At 43.4% G+C, this 16,932-nt stretch overlaps 1 protein-coding gene across 1 annotated transcript; it reads right to left on the reverse strand.

Moving 5' to 3' along the window:
• Positions 1-410: 410 nt before the first annotated feature.
• hsd11b2 (hydroxysteroid (11-beta) dehydrogenase 2) lies at positions 411-14,346 on the reverse strand. Its single transcript, XM_076083197.1, has 5 exons — positions 14,049-14,346; positions 5,002-5,214; positions 3,994-4,179; positions 3,193-3,330; positions 411-829 (listed from the first exon to the last, which is right to left on the reverse strand). Exons 1-5 carry the CDS (start codon positions 14,344-14,346, stop codon positions 411-413), a joined length of 1,254 nt encoding a protein of 417 aa, XP_075939312.1.
• Between the last annotated feature and the right edge of the window lie 2,586 nt (positions 14,347-16,932).

The raw sequence follows: 16,932 nt of genomic DNA on the forward strand, positions 1-16,932 counted from the left end.
TTCTCTGCTTCAGATAAAAAAATGTTTTGTCATTCGACTGAGGTGTGAGGATGCGATGACATCATCAGACGCGATGACATCATCAGACGCCTCCACGGCATCTAGTTTTTAGTAGCGTTTGATTGGTTCTTGCTGATCCGCCATCTTTCTTTTTCTCGGGATGATGAAGGCACATTAAGTCAGCTGATCTCGCTGATGGAGGTGAAGAGTTCTCTGACCGACCTGTGGACCATTTTACCTTTCAAAGGGCCCCTTTGACCTCCGGGTGTGTCCACAAGGGGGCGCCACATCGGCCAGACAATTACAGAAAACAAAGAGGAACCATTTTGATCCCTTCAGCAGTTTTAAAAAACATCACATAGAAAAAGAAACAGCTCCATGTTACAGACGTGGCCCTCTTTGTCTCTCAGCTACTTGAGCTTCTCCTCCTCCTCCTCGTTGTTGTTGTTGTTGTTGTTGTTGTTGTTGTGGAGGTTCAGGTCAAAGCCCGACTGCTTCCTCAGGGCGCGCGGCGCCAGCGTCTTCTTCAGGAAGAGTTTCTGCAGGAAGCGGTTGCTGAGGCTGAAGGGGCAGTAGCTATGGATCAAGTACATGAGGCCGACGCCGGGTCCCGCAAAGTAGCGCGCCTGGGGCCTCGGAGACAGCAGCGCCTGGACGATGGTCTCCGTGACGGGGCTCAGGTCCGGGTTGGCCTGACTGGCGTAGCGGTGGAACAGCTCCTTGGTCTCCGTCAGGTAGTCCTCGCCGTAGTCCTCCAGTAGCGCCGGGGGAAGACCCTGCAGCAGCTGCTTGTGCTGCCGCTCCCAGTGGGCGTGGTTACTGGAGTGACCTGCAGAGGAGAACCCAGCTCAGGGTTAACACGGTTACAGGGCTGTTTGAATATATATATATGTTTTATTAAGTTTAATTCAACTTCAAGAAACTCCCCAGAAACAGGATCCCAGCATGCTTTGTTAGACGGTAACAACTCATTCAAAGGGTTTGAAGAAATGAAGTGAAGTTTAAAATGTTGAATAGTTTGTTACACTTTGATATCAGGATTTTTTTAAAGGAGCATTGTTTGTTATCTTGAGAAAATAATGGAATGACGTGCATATTAACTACACAATAAGATCTAATTCAGTGTCTCCAACATGCTGCAGTTTGTTGTTTTTGAGAAACGGATTCAATCGGAGATATCCTGACTGAACCTTATGTCCCATAATGCACCTGGGGTCAGCTGTCACGCCTCCTTAAAACGTGTCACTTCTGCAAGAAACACCACTCATAGCTTCACTAACGAGCCTCCTCTATTCTCAAGATGCGCTTTTAAGGACTCGAGACATCCTCAGAGTCTGAGATTGATTTCTGAGTCATAGGCAGGAAGAGACGAGGAGATGAGAAGAAGAGGAGGCGACCTTGCTGACTGGTTAACAGACACTCCTCCAATTTTAACTGCATGTTAGACATCTGCATTCTGAGGTAATGAGAGTATGAAGCACTCAAATGATTTTCCTGAGAAGCAGAAACATGTCGTAACATATTTAGTGTAAACGCTGAGTCAGCAGTCTCAGCGTGAGCTTGAATCTTCCGGATTAAAGAGAGCAGCAGGATAAAGTGTGCCCGGCTGATGGAAATCTGTCCCGTCTATGTCTCAACACAATGACCCGGTTAAGTTAATGTCACGGGGCATGGTGGTGGACTCAACCGCAGACCAGAAGTTATGAAATGGAATTTAATAAACACTTAACTTAGAACGTGAACACTACAAAAACACACAGGGAATCCAGGGACGAGACAAGAGACGACGAGGCAGGGCAGACAGACTGGGAAACCGGGAACAGGACAAGCAAAAACGGGTGTGTAGGTATGAACACAAAAACAATGATCTGGTAGTGGGTGACTGGGAGGCAGGGGTTTAAATAGTGGCTAGAACAGGTGAGGAGAGTTGTGCTGATGAGGGAGTGTTTGATTAGTGATCAGGGGCAGGTGAAGGGAGTTAGACTGGTGCTGAGGGAGTGACTGACAGGTAGAGTGAGGAGCTACAGAAAGAAACACACAAAGACACAGAACACAGAAGCCAAAGCCTGATCGTGACAGTTAAGTTAAGTCTCTTTTGTGAATCCTGAAAGTCTCCTGATGACATTGTGTTTTTTTTTAAACCCCCACTGAGAAAACAAACCGAGGAGACGAGCAACAGGCTTCTATCGGCCAACAGTCTCTAATCACATCCAACCTCAGAATCACGAGTCAGCAATTTGTAGTTTGTGAGAGAACAGATGGTCCATGTGGTCCTCGTTCTGCTCAGCAGGAGGTCTGTCATCATGCTCAAACCACAACACAGAACGCAGCCTGGAGGACTCAACGGTGGCAGGAAGGAGACCAGTGAGGATCAATAACACTGTGATTGGCTGTTTGTGGTCTCTTGTTTACATTCTGAGGCCCAGCAGAGACCAGATCAGCTGATCACAGCTCATCACAAGTCCTACCTTCACCCGAGGACACATCTTTAGTTTACATAGAGATCCGTGGAGGAGAGGAGGTGGTGTAGAGGTGGTGGTATAGATGTGGTGGTGTAGAGGTGGTAGTATAGATGTGGTGGTGTAGAGGTGGTGTAGATGTGATGGTATAGAGGTGGTGGTGTAGATGTGATGGTGTAGATGTGGTGGTATAGAGGTGGTGGTGTAGATGTGGTGGTGTAGATGTGATGGTGTAGAGGTGGTGGTATAGAGGTGGTGGTGTAGAGGTGGTGGTGTAGAGGTGGTGTAGATGAGGTGGTGTAGATGTGGTGGTGTAGATGTGATGGTGTAGATGTGGTGGTGGTGTAGAGGTGGTGTAGAGGTGGTGTAGATGTGATGGTGTAGAGGTGGTGGTGTAGATGTGATGGTGTAGATGTGGTGGTGTAGATGTGGTGGTGTAGAGGTGGTGGTGTAGATGTGGTGGTGTAGAGGTGGTGTAGATGTGATGGTGTAGAGGTGGTGTATAGGTGGTGGTGTATAGGTGGTGGTGTAGAGGTGGTGTATATGTGATGGTGTAGATGTGGTGGTGTAGATGTGGTGGTGTAGATGTGGTGTAGAGGTGGTGGTGTAGATGTGGTGGTGTAGATGTGGTGGTGTAGAGGTGGTGGTGTAGATATGGTGTAGAGGTGGTGGTGTAGATGTGGTGATGTAGATGTGGTGTAGATGTGGGTGGTGTAGATGTGGGTGGTGTTACCTGTCTTGAAGGAGGACGGCAGGATGGTGGACACTTGGACCCCCCAAGGCTCCAGCTCATGTCTCAGAGTGTTGATCAGGAGGTTGAGAGCTGCTTTAGATGCTCCGTACGCTGCCAGACAGGGAAACGGCTGGTCACCTGAAAACACAGGTATGACATCATCACGACATCACCATGACATCACACACACACTGACCAATGAGCTTCATGTGTTAAAGCTGCATTCTCTCTAGTGTCCACCAGGGGGCGACTCCTCTGGTTGTATAGAAGTCTATGAGAAAATGACTCTACTTCTCTCTTGATTTATTACCTCAGTAAACATTGTAAACATGAGTTTATGGTCTCAATCTCTAGTTTCAGGTCTTCTTCAATACAGCATGATGTTCATTTAGTACATTATGGTCCATTTAGAGTCAAACAGACCATAAAGCAGGGGATGCTTTAGGGCGGGGCTACACAGTGATTGACAGGTCTCTACCAGAGACGTATACGGCGTCTCTACGTCACTCCTCCTCAGTCCAGATATGGTCACTTCCTGTTCACTGGTTGCATAACGAACATAAGATGGTGACAGACAAAATCTCTGAAATCGAGGCTTCATAACAGCAGTCCACAAACCAACGAGAGACGTCACGATGACTACATCCACTTCCTGTGAGGTGACCGACCACTTACTCAATTATTGGTTGATTTATATGATTATTATATGTGTTTTTTTTATTTCATAATGTCTGATTTATTCGTGTGTGTGTGTGTGTGTGTGTGTGTGTGTGTGTGTGTGTGTGTGTGTCGGGAACACACCGGCGGGGCTGGAGATGGTGACGATGCGACCTTTGGCCTGTCGCAGCAGCGGCAGGAAGCTCTTGGTGACGCTCAGCGTGCCGAAGAAGTTGACGTCCATGCAGCCGCGGAAGTTTGACATCAGCGAAAGCTCGACGTCTCCGAAGTTCACGCACACGCCGGCGTTGTTCACCAAACCCCACAGACCTGCCGAACACACACACACACACACACAAACTCAACACTATCTCATTGCCAATGAGTCATTGGACAATGACCACAGGCTCCACAGGGATTCCCTGTGCTGCGACCTGATGTCACAGAATCTATAAAACTCTGCGTCACCTCCAGCTCTGGGCCGTCCCGTCAGACCTGAGTTGGTGGAAGGAGGTTCAGAAACAACGTTGCTTTTGAAGAAACCCTAGATCATAGTCTTAACTTCGCTGGACAAACAATAGACCGAAGGAGAGAACGGATAACTTCTATGCCACGTTCTCTCCCCGTTAACATCGACATTTTGCCAGTCCTAAGGATGAGAATCCCCTTAACTTCCGAGAAATCCCCACTTGCATACGAAGGGTTTAACACCGCACAGGTTGAAGCTCCGGACTCCGAGTTTAACCAAGAAACTCGAAGAACCACATCGACTGCTACGAAGTCGTCTCACAGTAAGAGGCTTGTGTCTGGGCAGAGTTATAGTGTGTTTATTACCTTGTTTTGTTTTGTTTCAGTTTACTGTATTGTTATAAGTCCTCAGTTACTCCTCATATACCCCTCATGTATTCCTCAGATTGTCCTCGTATGTACTCCTCAGTCACTCCTCTTAAATCAACTCAAGAGTGATTTAGTTGTTTCCATCCCGTCTCTTCTGCTTCAGTTCAGTGATTTCCTAGAAAGTCATCATGTATTCTTGTAAACAGTAAAACACACTGATGCTGTAAACAGTGAGCACCACCACAGAGCGTTTAAATGAAACAGCCATCTGGTCCCAGAACAAGCTGTGGTTTGGCTTCAGCAGACGGTCGTTACCTTTGAGGCCCAGCTTGGCCTTGGTGTCCAGCAGGGCTTGTTGGACCTGCTGTGGCTGGGTGATGTCCACCTGGAGGAGGGTGAGATGGGTGGAGCAGGTCCTCTGCAGATCTCTGGCTCCGTCTCCCGACAGGTCCAACACTGTGGCGAACACCTCGAAGCCAAGAGCGTCCAGATGCTTCGCCGTCGCGTTACCAAAACCAGAGTCACATCCTGCAGGGACACAAGGACCGACTCATTATCACCTGGTGAGGTCAGGACCACAGACTGAGCTGCACTCAAACTCCTGTCAATAGAATCACCACACAAGTAAAGTCAACGAACACCGCCATTTACTTCATCTACAACTGAAGGAGACGGTGCCCCCCCAAAGCCATGACCCTGGTTAAGATCTTAAAAATTGATTTTGACACGAGAAAATTATTAATTCTGTGAAAAATGTCCAGTTAATAAAGCAGCCATAAACAGAAAGATTTTACAGTGTTTTAACAGTAGATTAAGAAGAAGAAAGAAAGAAACATTCCTTTATTAGTCCCACAGTGGGGAAATTATTCTCTGCATTTGACCCATCCCTGTATATAGGGAGCAGTGGGCTGCCAATGACAGGCGCCCAGGGAGCAGTTAGGGGTTCAGTGTCTTGCTCAGGGACACTTCGACACAGGACACGGTGCAGCTGAGGATCAAACCGGTGACCTTTCGGTTGGCGGACAACCCTCTCTACCCAGTAAGCCACGGTCACCCCCATTATTATCTGATTTGAAAGTATGATAACTGGGTCCACGACTAAGAATCTAAATCTTGGTTGGTCATGTATTATCTATATAAATGTTCCTATTTCCTAGGATTTGATCCCATGTCAGCGCGTAACATCCTCTGCAGCTCCAGAGCAGTGGATTGGATCGATGTCCTGACTCTTAATCTCAGATCACTTTTCACCTGTTTGGAGTGAAAACAGAGCAGACTATGACATCATCATCCTCGTCCTCCTGCTGCAGCTCTGATTGGCTCATTGCCCAGCAGTTGTTTGGATAGCGGGCAGGTTTGGACAGAGACTGATCCGGCATCAGTTCTCGGTCACATTCATCAGTCAGCACAAATAGAGACAACGAAAACATTGTTGTAATTTATTGCCTCAACGCTGTAATTACACTGCTCAGCGTACAGAAACCCATCAATCACAGATCAATGGAGATGAATTAAATTGAGACATCGAAGAGCTTTTAAAAGACGTATTGTACCGTTAGCAAATGAGCTAACTGTCAGTTAGCAAGCTTGTTAGCTCAGAGAGCTTTCTCCATCTTCAGTTTTATTATTTAACTTTATTGAATGAAATGATGAACAATCCTGAGAACTGAATGTCAGAGCTCGACACCGTGCAGAGAAACAAAGAGCAGACGCCATCGTGCCCACGTATGTTTTCTCAGAAGGGTCCCTCAGAAACCAGCCGCCGTGGGGATAAGGTCACATTACCCGCAGCTCGCCCCATGTTTCCCAGAAGTCCCGGCACCTACAACCTGATCCCTGGCGGTACTCACTGTTCTGTTTGTTCCTTTTGTGTCTGAAAGAGCTCTGCTGGCGAGAGCGCGGAGGCTGTTGGCACGCTGCTGCACACCGTGTCCTTGGAGGGTTTCCAGTCACGTCCCAAGAACAGAAAGAGAGAAACGCTGGCTCCAGAAGTAAATACCAGCGCTGTGCTGCATGTTACAGGAGCTCAGTGTGCAGCTGATCATGACCACACACACACACACACACACACACACACACACACACAGACACACACACACACACACACACACACACACACAGAGTTACATATTCAGATGGGTGATGACAGACAGAGCTGTCAGAACTCTGATTATAAAAGAGGAAAATTATGAACTTTATGACTCTGAAAAGAGTTTCAACACAATAAATATGTTGGTCTCCGTGTGTTCTTCTACAGATGGAGGAGAATGTTTCACATGTCTCTGAGTAAAGTCTTCTTCATCCTGTCTCTGCCGACCTCACAGCGAGCCTCCGTCTCTGAGGTCCAGAGAGGCCGACGGAGATGCAGTCGGTCCTGGTGGAGGATCTCTCTCTCTCTCTCTGGAACATGCCCAGTGTAAACGGACCATTTAGAGCCAAAGATTCATCTCCATAGAACAGAAAGTCGGGGGGGTTGTTGTCGCCGCGGGAGACGGATTCGGGCTCTGAGGAGGAGCAGCGTTACGTAATGAGGCCCGAGGGCTCGGAGGGGCCCCTCGGATGAAGAAATAAATGTGGATGTGTGCAGAATAGAGAGAGGTCAAAACACACATCTGTCTCTGGGTGGAGGCCTCAACATCTCAACATCTGCACAGCAGCTCCTCCTTCAGAGATGACGATTCACTTTAACACAACGTGACCTAAACTAACGAGGTCACCAGCAGACGGCTTTAGAAACTCCTCAAACTGTTCTCTTTTAAAGCTATTTGTATTCTTATCATGTCTAACTGTTCATCTATTTATGACCTGACAGAAATGAGCTTCTGCTGACCATAAATAAACTGATCCTGAGATACTCAGCGCATCTGCAGCTGTGCGTTACAAGTTGAAATTAGCAGAGGACGAGCATGTGAGGCGTCACTCGACGTCTCATTAGAAGGCTTCAGGAGAGCCATGTGCTGCGGTCGACAGTTCAGGATGTTCAGGAAATACACCTGGAAAACATCACGGCTCCAACAACATCACGTTGACTGTTAATCACTGCTGTCAGAGGACGAGGTCATCATCTAGAAGTGAGGAATGAAACCACGAGAGGGTCACACAGAGTTCACTCACACAACTCTCAATGGAGCTCATTCAGCAACACAAGTGTGTTTATAAAAAAGGTCCTGAAGCCAGTCCGTCAGACAGCACACGTGTTCTGAAAGAGCAGAATCGATGAATCTCGTCCTCGTGAACTGAGAACATGTGACAGGTGTTCTCTCCTGCTGTTTGTTCCGTTGCAGTCAAACCGTTTTCTCTGAGAGAACTCTCTGAAGGTCTTCATCACTTCATCAATTAGAAACTTGATCGGAGGAGGAACAGGTCATGTGATCGGAGGAGGAACAGGTCATGTGATCGGAGGAGAAACAGGTCATGTGATCGGAGGAGAAACAGGTCATGTGATCGGAGGAGAAACAGGTCATGTGATCGGAGGAGGAACAGGTCATGTGATCGGAGGAGGAACAGGTCATGTGATCGGAGGAGGAACAGGTCATGTGATCGGAGGAGGAACCGACGAGGAGCACGAGGAACTCTTGAGTGATCGTCAGAGATCTGAAATCAGGATTCTGATCCTCACAGGAAGCTGCTGAACTGATTGGTCTGAATTTGCATAAAGTTGAACTCTTGATGAACATTCTGCTGACATGAAGTGACTGAGAGGAAGAAGCAGTTAAATATAGAGAGGAGGAGTGGGGGGGTTAGGAGAAGGAAATGTAGATGAGATGAAAGAGAAGAAGAAAAGAAAAACATGGCCGAGGGGTAAAAATAACAAAAACAAAGAAGTAGAATAAAAACATGAAGAAGGAAGAACAAAAGGAAAAGATGAGGAGAAAATAAGACAAAGAGAATTCAAGTCAATAAGGAAAGAAAACAACCAGTTAACTTCCTTATTACTTAGAATAGAAAGTGATGTTTTAAAGGTCTAACGATGGATTTGTGTTCTTGTTTTTCTTTTGTTTAACTACAGCTGTGTAACTAAACCTTTGGACCAGAGACCAGCGTCTCCTGAGAGTCCGGACTGAAGCTTCATAGAAACCACCGAAATACTGAGAGGGAAGATTTGAGCTTTTATTCCTAAAGGCCACGCCCACCTCCTTCCCTTTGCCGTCATATTGATCGAATGTGTTCGAGTCTCAGCAAAAACCAGACCAGATGATTAACAGCATGAAGGTTCACCAGAAACTCAGAGATCCAGGCCCGCTGGAAGGAAGAGATTCACAGGAGAACCAGAACCAGGACTGAGAGGGGCAGGCTGTCAGACCCTGCTGTAGTAAAACGAGAGATTTTCTAAAGGGACTCTGGTGAAACACTACCATTTTAGTCCACAGGGGGCGACACAATCAACACAACATGAAAGTTCTTTGTCACTTTAAAAACCTTTTAAACCATAGCCCTATTTTTAGGCCTCTGCTCAAAAATTGCATACCCATACTTAAAAGACTGTAAATCTTAAACTACAAGGTCTATTTTAATAATTTTGATGGTATAATACAGGTAGAACTTGTGAGACACTTGCTCAGATGTGTAAATATTGTGTATATGTTACTGGTTAATAGTGAATGAAGATGCACACAGCTCAAATTGAAAAGTTTCAGGTTCGCCTGAAAAAAAAGCACTTTTATTGAAAATATTTATTTGAAATTATGCAGATTGAAGCCTAAAAATACTCCACAGTCATAGCACAACATGTTTGTGGTCTCTACAAGCACATTTTACTTAGATTGAGTGAAGCAGGCCAGCATTAATGAGGAGTTTCAAGCCAAATTCTCATTTTTGGAAACAGCTTTTGCGCTGCTCTATTCTAATTTGATATACTATATAACTATATATTAACTATATATTCACTTGCCTTATCACTAAGAGTGTTCAATACATCGTAATAAAGCAGTTTGGCATCATTTTCAGCTCTCATGTCTCTCCTCCATAAAAAAATCTCCTCTCAGTCCGTGTCTATGTAAGCCTCTGTAAGGACTGTGATTGGTGGATTTCATCATGTGACACCTTGTTGAACACGGAAGAGAGTAACGAAAGCACTACGCGGATTATTTCGAAGATTGACAGCCTTTTAGCCACTCAAAATCTCGATATGATTGGCACAACCCCTATGTGTAAAATCCATTGGTCCAGCAGGAAAATGCTGCCCATTTCTTCATAAAAGGTCCCAGCACGTTCATTTCAATGCAGAGAGAGAGTGGAGAGAGGGGCTATTTTCGCTGCATCGCATTTCAATGGATTGGTTGTTTGTTGGCTTTGTTCATGTAACTTTTGAATGGTTTGACGGAGGTGAATTCGAAGACTGTGAGTTGACGCGGTATCGAGCCCTAGTGCGGAATCATGTATCCATCCTCCATGATCGCTGCCGGCTTTGTGATGGAAGATGAAAATCGGGTGCACAGTTCGCCGATTTTTGGAGAAAAATCCGTGATTTTGTGATAAATCTTCTAGTTTATTGAATTAGTTTGTGTATAACTGTGTATAATGGCTGGTATGATGATTTTGCCCAGACTTTCTTTGTTAATTCGGTATTTAATATGTCTGGAGCATTTTTGATATTTCTTGATAAAAAGTCCATTCGGAACCACGGTACCACCCTAAACGGTCTCGCTCAACCCCCAAATGGGGGTTGCTCGTCACCAGAAGGTTTTAACATTTCTGGTGTTTTTCAACCCAAATCGTATTCATTTCAGAGTTTGACTCCAGTGCACAGGAAAGATCCCATAATACTCAACATCTGAATCAGGAGGCAAGGAGTATCTGGAGGGATTTTATTTGCTCTTTTTTACAGTTTTATTTGTAGATATGATGAGATAAGATATGACTTTGGGGGACTCGTGAATTATCTGCTAACTCTTTAATAAGTTTGACCTGTTATGGATGACGGGTCACAATAACTTCACCACCTCCTCTGTAGAGATTCAGGGAACAAGAACATATAGCAGGGTAACCCTAACCCAAAAACTTTACTGTCACCTCTGCTCTTACACAGAAGCTAGCTTCTGGACTAGACGCTGTGGCTAACTGCGTATCAGAAGTATCTTGATTTAAGTTCAAAACAGACCTATTTTTTAGGCCTCTGCTTGAAAATTGCATACCCATACTAAAATGAGTATATCTCTGCAACTACAAGGTCTATTTGAATAATGTTGGTGTTATAATAAAGGGAACACTTGTGTGATTTGTTCGGATGAAATAAATATCAGTATATATGTTACTGGTTAAGAGTAAATGAAGATGGGACACAGCACAAATTGAAAAGTTTCAGGTTCGCCTAAACAAAAAAAGCACTTTCAGGATGATTATGTCTTTGGAATGATGCAGCTGCAGGTCTAAACCCTCTCCCAAACATAGCACAATATGTGAACAGTCTCTCTGCAAAGTTTGACTTTGATAAAGTGCAGCAGAACAAAGTTAGAGGTTTTAGTACAGAGAGGTCAGGCGAGGTCACCAAAATGGTCATTTTGGAACCATGTGTGCCATTTAAATTTTCTCATGTACCAAACTATACATTTCACTTGTATATCACTGATGGTGTTCAATACATCCAATTACAGCAGTTTGGGTTTTATTTTGAAAGCCAGAATCCTCTCTGAGTCTCTGTGTACTGGAGTTTTTCTCGATGTCAGACCCCTGTGAGTATGCAGGGCTCTATCTCAGCAACCCATTGGTCGATTTCAGTGATTGACACCTCATTTGAAGCGTTAGAGCCAATATAATTTAGCTATACTGACCAAAATGATATTGACAGCACTGTTAGCCAATCAGAATCAGCAGGGCGCCGCCCTGTGAAACCTGCTGGCTATGACGCAAGGTGATTCTTATACTTCCTGCTTGGACCCACAGCCACCTAGAAACGCCCGGAATGATTTTAGTGTAACACAGGACGTAGGTCTAACGTATCTCAGTCTGAATTACCGGGAAAATATAAATATCGATGAAAAACAGCAAAGGTAAGAGAAATCTTACAACTATCGTTTGATGAAGCGATTTCTGTTGTTGGTGTTCTTTGGCTCATATCTCGCTGATGCTTTGTGTAGCTGGATTTGATGGAGTGTCTGCTTTCTTTTGAGGTATCGTGTGTGTGTATTGCATAAAATACCACAGCGGTAGAACCAGAAATGTGGCGAGTGGGTTGACTAGGTGGCGCTATATGGATTTTGATATTTGGTAATTTATTTAGTTGTTGTTTAAGTTGTGTTTGGAGCATGTAAAAACGGCTTACATATTCTTGTAGCCCAGGTTCTGCTGTTTAATCTGATGTGCAACATCACTATATTCGTTCGTGATAAGTGCATTTTGTCTGACGGTATATGCTAAACTTTCTCCATAGCCCCCAAAAAAGGGGGCGCTCTGGCTTAAGTGGTTGAGTTGAGATGTCTGTAAGAGGACAACCTGTACAGGTGAGGACACCTCATCCTCAGAGAACAGAACCAGACCTGTTTGGATCCCTGAACCCTGTGAGGGCCACAAGACTCTCAGGTCTGGATCCAGACACATTTCCCTCTTCATGTGTGGTGGATTCATCTGGTCAGTACTGGATCCTCAGCGGTTTGGGTCCAGGACTCTAAAGGGTCTGTTTCCTCAACAGCACCCCCCACCTCCGGTCCTCATCCCCCCAAGAATGTGGCTCTTTGTCCAACAGCTCAATTAGCTTTCTAAGAGGTTTACTGAGAACTTTTCTTTTTTTTAAGCCTCTGCTCTTATTTCCAGAGTGACCTCACGCTGACCTTCACCAACAGAGCTGATGAAGACGAGTGGCTGATTGAGAGATCTCGAGCTCTGGACCCAGTTTTTAAATCTGGTCTTATAGTCATCGCCTGATATTCAGGAGCCAAAAACGCTCGCCGGGCCACGAGAGCGTGACGGCGTCCAGACTGTAATCGGACCTCACGTCCGTTTATTGAAGTGAAACAAGAAGATCCAAAAACCACGAAACCAGAAACCCTAAATGAGAGTCTGTGGAGCAGAGCGACGCTACGCTGTGATTGGTCGGTTCACAGACACACACACACAGACACACACACACACACACACACACACACACACACTAACACACACACACACATAATCAGTGCTGTTATCAGGCTCTCTGATAACAGAAAGTGGGACAAAACACTCGTACTGACCTGTGATTACTCTGCCAATGATTTCCTCTTTTATTGTGAAGGGGAATATCCCCCCTCCCCCGGCTATTGTTTGACACACAGAGACACATACACACACACACACACACACACACACACAGATCTTAAAGTGGGTTCAGTGAGTGTGACCTCGTCTTATTTACACACAAAAGACGAGTAAACTTTGAACCTCTTAAACTCTTTAAAGTCACACATCACGTTTAATTACTGAACATTTACTTTATTCTCTCTGAACATTTACTTTATTCTCTCTGAACATTTACTTTATTCTATCTGAACATTTACTTTATTCTCTCTGAACATTTACTTTATTCTATCTGAACATTTACTTTATTCTATCTGAACATTTACTTTATTCTGTCTGAACATTTACTTTATTCTCTCTGAACATTTACTTTATTCTATCTGAACATTTACTTTATTCTCTCTGAACATTTACTTTATTCTATCTGAACATTTACTTTATTCTGTCTGAACATTTAATTTATTCTCTCTGAACATTTACTTTATTCTCTCTGAACATTTACTTTATTCTGTCTGAACATTTACTTTATTCTCTCTGAACATTTACTTTATTCTCTCTTAACATTTACTTTATTCTCTCTGAACATTTACTTTATTCTATCTGAACATTTACTTTATTCTCTCTGAACATTTACTTTATTCTATCTGAACATTTCCTTTATTCTGTCTGAACATTTACTTTATTCTGTCTGAACATTTACTTTATTCTGTCTGAACATTTACTTTATTCTGTCTGAACATTTACTTTATTCTCTTGTGATTCTATTTACTGGGATCTTTGGAAACTTTTGGATCTCTTGCTGGACGTTAAACTAAAGTTTTGACACAAAAAACAACATGAGGTTTAAATAACTGCTGAAGATTTTGATCCAATTTAAGAAAAATAAATAAATAAAAAAAGTCTCGTTTGATCAGCAGATTGAATGTTTTTAAAAGCTTCAGCTGAAGTTATGTTTGGAAGAACAAAGACGTCATAAACTTTCAGAGTCTATGAAGTCAGTTATAGTCGTCACGCCTTCAGAAGAACAAATCAAACAAACAAAAAATCACGCTTTTCTCAGAAAGAAGCCAGTTTAAGGAGACAGAAGTTTGACTCTACATCCTATAACACGGGGTACAAAACACCTGAGAGAGTGGGCGGGGCCTCTTCCCTACCTGTGATGAGGACGGCCTTGCCGTGCGGAGCGTGCATGTCGGCGTCGGCGTGCGTCGGGCCGGTCCTGGCGGCGGAGTACAGGCAGCAGGCGAGGCCCAGAAGCAGCGCCAGCAGCAGCAGCGCCGCCGGCAGGCAGAACGCCCACAGGCGCTCCACCAGCACGGTGGCGCCCAGCCACGCCACCAGGGGGGGGGCGGCACCCAGGTGAGACGCCAGGATCTTCTTCATGGCCCCGCCGATGAACACGGCGAGCACGCCCAGGTAAATCCAGAAGGGGAGAGTGTAGTCATCCATCATCAACAAGGAGGAGGAGAGAGAGACAGAGAGACACCCTGGTTTACCTGTCTGTCTCTCTATCTGTCTGTCTGTCTGTCTGACTGCCTGTCTCTCTGACTGTCTGACTGTCTCTCTGTCCGTCTGTCCGTCTGTCCGTCTGTGTGTCTGTACTCCGTCTTCACAGGAGGAAGAACTGAATCAGAGTGTTTGTGAGAGAGAGTCGGTGCAGAGAGCCTTGTCCTCTCCGTCTCTCTCGGTGTATATATAGAGGAGAGCTGCGGGGGGGAGGGACTACAGGCTGCATCTAATCTGCCCCCCCCCCCCCCCCCCCCACACACACACACACACACACCAACACAAACACACCCACACACACACGCACAAGAAAGGTGAATCTCTCTCCAGGTGAGTCTGCTGATCACATGTTCTGCCCTCTGCTGCACCTCACAGTGTTTATTTAGGTTGCAAAATCTTCTGAATATACGTGTGTGAACATGAGGTTGATTCCCAATAAAAGGGCACTGATTAAATCTGTTTATCTACAACCTAGACGGAGCTGAATGTGCTGATCTCTGTTTCTGTAAAGGAAACATTCTTACATTTTGAAGACTACCATGTTAATTTACTTTTACTCCTTGTTGACCTGCTCGCCCCGAATCACAAATTTACCTCAGAAGGTTTTAAAATCTGGACAAATAGGACATCCTCTGTCCCGGGACCCTAAACATTGGTAATGTGTGATTGAATGAATGCAATCTACAGTCCGTAAAACAAACTTCGTTCAAACTTTAAAACAAGCAACAATGAATGCTGCCAATCGGCTCGAGGTTGTCATATAAAATGTCATACAGTCGCTTCAAAACAAAATGAAACTCACCAAGCTGTCTGACAGCTTAGCAGCAGCTGAATGTCGGCAAGTTACTTTTTCTGGTAGTTTCGTTAGCGGTTAGCTGTTAGCTGTTAGCCAAACCGTCCAAAAAACCCACTAAAAGGGGTTAACTGTTTCTTTCACTGTCTCTGGTCTCATTGTATCATCTGGGGGTCGGTGAGGTACTCAGCTGTTATATCAGACCAGTTAAGAATACTGAGTGGTATTTTACTATGATGTCTCCAGGTATTTAAAGTAGTATAAAGTCTTTAATGTGTCCAGGTATTTAAAGTACTATAAAGTCTTTAATGTCTCCAGATGTTGAAAGTAGTATAACGTATTTAATATCTCCAGATGTTTAAAGTAGTATAAAGTCCTTAATATCTCCAGATGTTTAAAGTAGTATAAAGTCCTTAATATCTCCAGATGTTTAAAGTAGTATAAAGTCCTTAATATCTCCAGATGTTTAAAGTAGTATAACGTATTTAATATCTCCAGATGTTTAAAGTAGTATAAAGTCCTTAATATCTCCAGATGTTTAAAGTAGTATAACGTATTTAATATCTCCGGATGTTTAAAGTAGTATAAAGTATTTAGTGTCTCCAGGTATTTAAAGTACTATAAAGTCTTTAATGTCTCCAGATGTTGAAAGTAGTATAACATATTTAATATCTCCAGATGTTTAAAGTAGTATAAAGTCCTTAATATCTCGAGATGTTTAAAGTAGTATAAAGTCCTTAATATCTCCAGATGTTTAAAGTAGTATAAAGTCCTTAATATCTCCAGATGTTTAAAGTAGTATAACGTATTTAATATCTCCAGATGTTTAAAGTAGTATAAAGTCTTTAATATCTCCAGATGTTTAAAGTACTATAAAGTCCTTAATATCTCCAGATGTTTAAAGTAGTATAAAGTCCTTAATATCTCCAGATGTTTAAAGTAGTATAAAGTCTTTAATGTCTCCAGATGTTTAAAGTAGTATAACGTATTTAATATCTCCAGATGTTTAAAGTAGTATAAAGTGCTTAATATCTCCAGATGTTTAAAGGAGTATAAAGTCCTTAATATCTCCAGATGTTTAAAGTAGTGTAACGTATTTAATATCTCCAGATGTTTAAAGTAGTATAAAGTCCTTAATGTCTACAGATGTTTAAAGTAGTATAAAGTCCTTAATATCTCGAGATGTTTAAAGGAGTATAAAGTCCTTAATATCTCCAGATGTTTAAAGTAGTGTAACGTATTTAATATCTCCAGATGTTTAAAGTAGTATAAAGTCCTTAATATCTCCAGATGTTTAAAGTAGTAGAAAGTCCTTAATGTCTACAGATGTTTAAAGTAGTGTAACGTATTTAATATCTCCAGATGTTTAAAGTAGTATAAAGTCCTTAATATCTCCAGATGTTTAAAGTAGTATAAAGTCTTTAATATCTCCAGATGTTTAAAGTAGTATAAAGTCCTTAATATCTCGAGATGTCTAAAGGAGTATAAAGTCCTTAATATCTCCAGATGTTTAAAGTAGTATTAAGTCTTTAATATCTCCAGATGTTTAAAGTACTATAAAGTCCTTAATATCTCGGGATGTTTAAAGTAGTATAAAGTGCTTAATATCTCCAGATGTTTAAAGTAGTATAACGTATTTAATATCTCCAGATGTTTAAAGTAGTATAAAGTCCTTAATATCTCCAGATGTTTGAAGTAGTATAAAGTCCTTAATGTCTACAGATGTTTAAAGTAGTATA

This window comes from Anarhichas minor, unplaced genomic scaffold (assembly GCF_050575085.1).
Source record: "Anarhichas minor isolate MPS153535 unplaced genomic scaffold, ASM5057508v1 ptg000123l, whole genome shotgun sequence".
Lineage (NCBI taxonomy): Eukaryota > Metazoa > Chordata > Actinopteri > Perciformes > Anarhichadidae > Anarhichas > Anarhichas minor.